The sequence below is a fragment of the Etheostoma spectabile genome, unplaced genomic scaffold, assembly GCF_008692095.1.
Source record: "Etheostoma spectabile isolate EspeVRDwgs_2016 unplaced genomic scaffold, UIUC_Espe_1.0 scaffold50, whole genome shotgun sequence".
Taxonomy (NCBI): domain Eukaryota; kingdom Metazoa; phylum Chordata; class Actinopteri; order Perciformes; family Percidae; genus Etheostoma; species Etheostoma spectabile.
This window is the reverse complement of record NW_022605620.1, coordinates 85,564-89,591: the sequence shown is the minus strand read 5'-3', so window position 1 is coordinate 89,591 and position 4,028 is coordinate 85,564. Positions and strand designations below refer to the sequence as shown.

Sequence of the window (4,028 nt, the reverse complement as noted above, 5' to 3'; positions counted from 1 at the left end):
AGTCATAGTATAGCATGTTGAAAAAAGTCATAGTATAACATGTTGAAAAAGCAAAAAAGTCATAGTATAGCATGTCAAAACAGTAAAAAAGTCATAGTGTAGTATGTTGGAAAAGTAAAAAAGTCATAGTATAGCATGTCGAAAACGTCATTTTATAGCATGTTGGAAAAATAAAGTCATAGTGTAGTATGTTGGAAAAGTAAAAAAGTCATAGTGTAGTATGTTGAAAACGTCATTTTATAGCATGTTGAAAAAATAAAGTCATAGTATAGTATGTTGGAAAACGTCATTTTATAGCATGTTGGAAAAAATAAAGTCATAGTGTAGTATGTTGGAAAAAAGTCATAGTATAGCATGTCGAAAACTTCACACAGGAACCTAGTTTTCTTCAAACTGTTTTAACCCTCCTGTCGTCCTCGGGTCAAATCTGAAACTTTAATAAATGTCTATATCTGAAATCTGAGTTTCTTTTTAACCAAATTACCACAAAATCTGGATTGGATTCCTTCCAACGCTCTTTATAAATACAACTGGTCACTTTCATTCCTCTGATCTTAACTATTAGTCAAAATAATTCATAATTTCTGCTTTTTTAACTCTAATACTAGGTCTAATTCTATCTAAATGAGGGTTAATGACCATGAATTAGTGTAAATTGAACCAAACATAGTGTAAAACTAGTGGTAGTAAGGTGGTGTTGATCAAATGTTGACATAAATCAAAATGTGACGAAAATGTCAAATATTTGTCAGTTTTGGACCCAGGAGGACAACACAAGGGTTAAATTACACATGAACTTCCTCTTTTGGGTCATACATGTCTTAATGCAGCGCCAACAGTAATACAAAGCATTTGAAAAATGGGTCATGTGTCTCATTTCAGATTCAATGGTTGCTTCAATATCATTTTAGGGATGAACAATATCTCCATAGAACGTCTTGGCCATCTCTTCTGTGAGTTTTACGAATATTTAAAACAGTGAAAAGGTGATTTATTCTGACTTTATGGAAGGTAAATATCTCAATATAAAGTTTTGACATGAACCTTTTTTTCTTTTTCTGAAAAGCAAAAGTTTTGAACATACAAAGTTTTCTTGCCCAATTGCAACAGTGTGTGTGTGTGTGTGTGTGTGTGTGTGTGTGTGTGTTTTATGTTAAATTCTAACAAAATAACCAGACTGTAATCCTTTAGCTCTTTACAAACTGCTTACACATTACTGCCAACCACTTTACAAAGTACGCCAATGCTTTTCTTTGGGACAAAGTGATATCTCATTACCCAGGCAGCGGCTAGTCGTTGTTACCGGCAGTGCAGTGTTACCTGATTGTGTCCCGGACTGGGGGCCGTGTGCTGGGGGGGAGGCTGGTTCCCAGTGGGGGTGCTGGAGGGCTGAGGATGATGCATGGGGCCCGAATGGTGAGAGAACGACTGAGCTGAGAGAGAGAAACACCAAATAAAAAGAGTGCATTTAGCAACTTCTCAGTCCTTAAAGCGTAACTCTCGCCAGAATGCAACCTAGGGTGTTTTTGTTAATGTACCTGAAAAGGGGAAATTACAATGTTTTCACTCTGTTGTTGTTACACACAGGCCTGAACTACACACACATGCTCAGGTGCTATACATGCACTACTGGAGAGATGTCGGCGTGAGACATGCAACTTTTGGCTGATCTGAAGGTTAAAACAACTTGATTATTTAAAATCATTAATGCGAATTCTTTCGGAAGTTCTGAAAGTCTCAGTAAAACATTTCAGCATTTAATGTGACGTTTATTTCCAACGAAGAAGATAAGAACTGAAACATGGGGGATAAAGTTGGGTTTAGGCAGCAAGAACATGTTGCATCGCGTCTTTTCCTCTCAGCGAATGAGTTGTGATGAGAACTAAACTAAACGCAGAAAATCCTGCAGCTTTCATTCCAAAACTGAATCGAGCTTACCATACATGGCCTGTTGTGGCCCCTGGGGGCCCTCAGCCTGGCCGGGGTACTGGGGGCCAGGTGGACCCATCTGCTGAGGGGGGGCCCCGGACGTCAGCATCCTCGCTCCGCCCTGCAGCATCGAGTAAACTGTCTGGAAACAACAAAAGACACAGAAGACAGAGTTAAAAACAACAGTAAACCACTCACTTTGATAAGTTGTAACAGGTGAAAAAGGTGACAAAGACCCATTTTAACTGCGCGCCCGGGTAGCTCAGTTGGTAGAGCGGGCGCCCACATATGGAGGGGTACTCCTCAACGCAGCGGGCCTGGGTTTAACTCCGACCTGCGGCCCTTTGCTGCACGCTATTCCCTCTCTCTCTCCCCTTTAATTTCTTCAGTCCTGTCAATAAAGGCCTAAAAATGCCAACAAAAATTGTCTTAAAAAAAAAAGACTAATTTTAGCATGAGGATACGTACAATTTGTTTGTTTATAATAAAAACTCAACTGACTGTAAAGGGGACATCGGTTCGGGGCCGAGTCATCAAAAACGTTGCCACTCACCTTGCATCTACTCACTAAGCCTGTAGCTATTCTATTTAAAGATGATTTATTTGGGGGGGGGGGCTTTTATCCCTAATAGGACAGATGAAGACAGACAAAGTGGGTATTTTGCGATATACAGTGAACCCTCGTTTTTCACGGGGGTTACGTTCCAAGAAGAACCCGTGACAGGCGAAATCCGTGAAGTAGTAACCTTTATTTTTTTTGCAATTATGATAGGATGAAATACTCCATAACACGTTGAAACCAAAGAACAAAACCTTTCTACAGGCCCGAGCATTTGTTTAACAAATAAAATTACTGTAGAAACGTTTTTTTTACAAATAACTACTGTACTGTAAAATAATAATTTTAATCAATACGAACTGAAGGCTTTAATTGCTGGATATCAGGTCACCCTGCCCCCCCCACACACACAGACACACACACACACCGCCCCCCCACCCCCCCCACGACCAGAGTCATTGGATTAGAACGGGAGAAAATGAAAAATTATTATTAAAACAATACAAAGTAGGCTACAGTAGGAAAACTAGTGACTCCCGTGTATTTCACTTCTCTTCTGACTGAGCCGCTGCATGCGAGGGTTCACTGTATTGTAATTTATAACCTTTTTTTCTTTACTTCTAATTTTTTCCCCAATTTCCCCAAAAGGAAACTTATCAACTTCTGTTTCATGTAAAAAGAAACATTTCTCTGTTTGTTCATCTCACTTCAATGTTATCGCTGCAAAACGGGACAAACTGACCAACACATATTTAATATATAATGTATAATAACAGATCCATACTTGGCGCCTGTGTGTCGATACAGTATTGAAACTGAAAATGTTGCCATACTACGCTGTATCGACCCCCCCCCCTCCCATGCAGACAGAAGTCTCTACCAGCAGAGACAGACGGACATGTGTGTACCTGTCCGTGGTAGTGGGGGGGCATGGCCTGGATCACCTGGCCGTACTGCAGGTAGGACTGCGGGTAGGGCGAGGCCACCAGCGGGGGTCCCGCTGCCGAGGCCGCAGCCGAGAGCATGGGGGAGGCGGAGTGCTCCGGACGCTGTCCCACCACCGGGCCTGAAACACCACAACACACGGTCCGAATCACCCCAGAGTCACGCTGACAGGTAAACAAACACGTGAGGGAACTCGGCTCTGCAGCTCTCAGGATTCTGCTAAAATACGACGTGTTGAATTTGAAAAAAAAAAAAAGGAAAAGGGAAATAATTTCCAGCTTTCCTTCGTTGAATAAATGTGTATCGCACCAGCTGATATTGCGATGACGACAAAAAAGTGATATATAGTAAAAGCCCTGATGATAATGTTAAAGAATTGTAGTAGTGAAACACAGAAAAAAGTACAGTATATATTATTAGATTTTGTCTTATTTCGTTTTGGGGATAAAAAAAAACATCTGGAAATACAAATCCGATAATGTTTTGCAAGATGTAAACAGGAAGTATAATGTTGCGTGGAGTCAGGCAGTTACGGAGTGAGGCAGTGTGTGTGTGTGTGTGTGTGTGTGTGTGTGTGTGTGTGTGTGTGTGTGTG

At 41.0% G+C, this 4,028-nt stretch overlaps 1 protein-coding gene across 1 annotated transcript in view; it reads right to left on the bottom strand.

The window, feature by feature from the left end:
• The window catches only part of atxn2l (ataxin 2-like), a gene marked incomplete in the record, with an annotated part of 39,178 nt that overhangs the window by 6,695 nt on the left and 28,455 nt on the right, over positions 1 to 4,028 (bottom strand). The window contains 3 exon segments of the mRNA XM_032511868.1: positions 1,321 to 1,433; positions 1,939 to 2,071; positions 3,397 to 3,554. Of these exon segments, the coding sequence (XP_032367759.1) occupies positions 1,321 to 1,433; positions 1,939 to 2,071; positions 3,397 to 3,554 (404 nt within the window).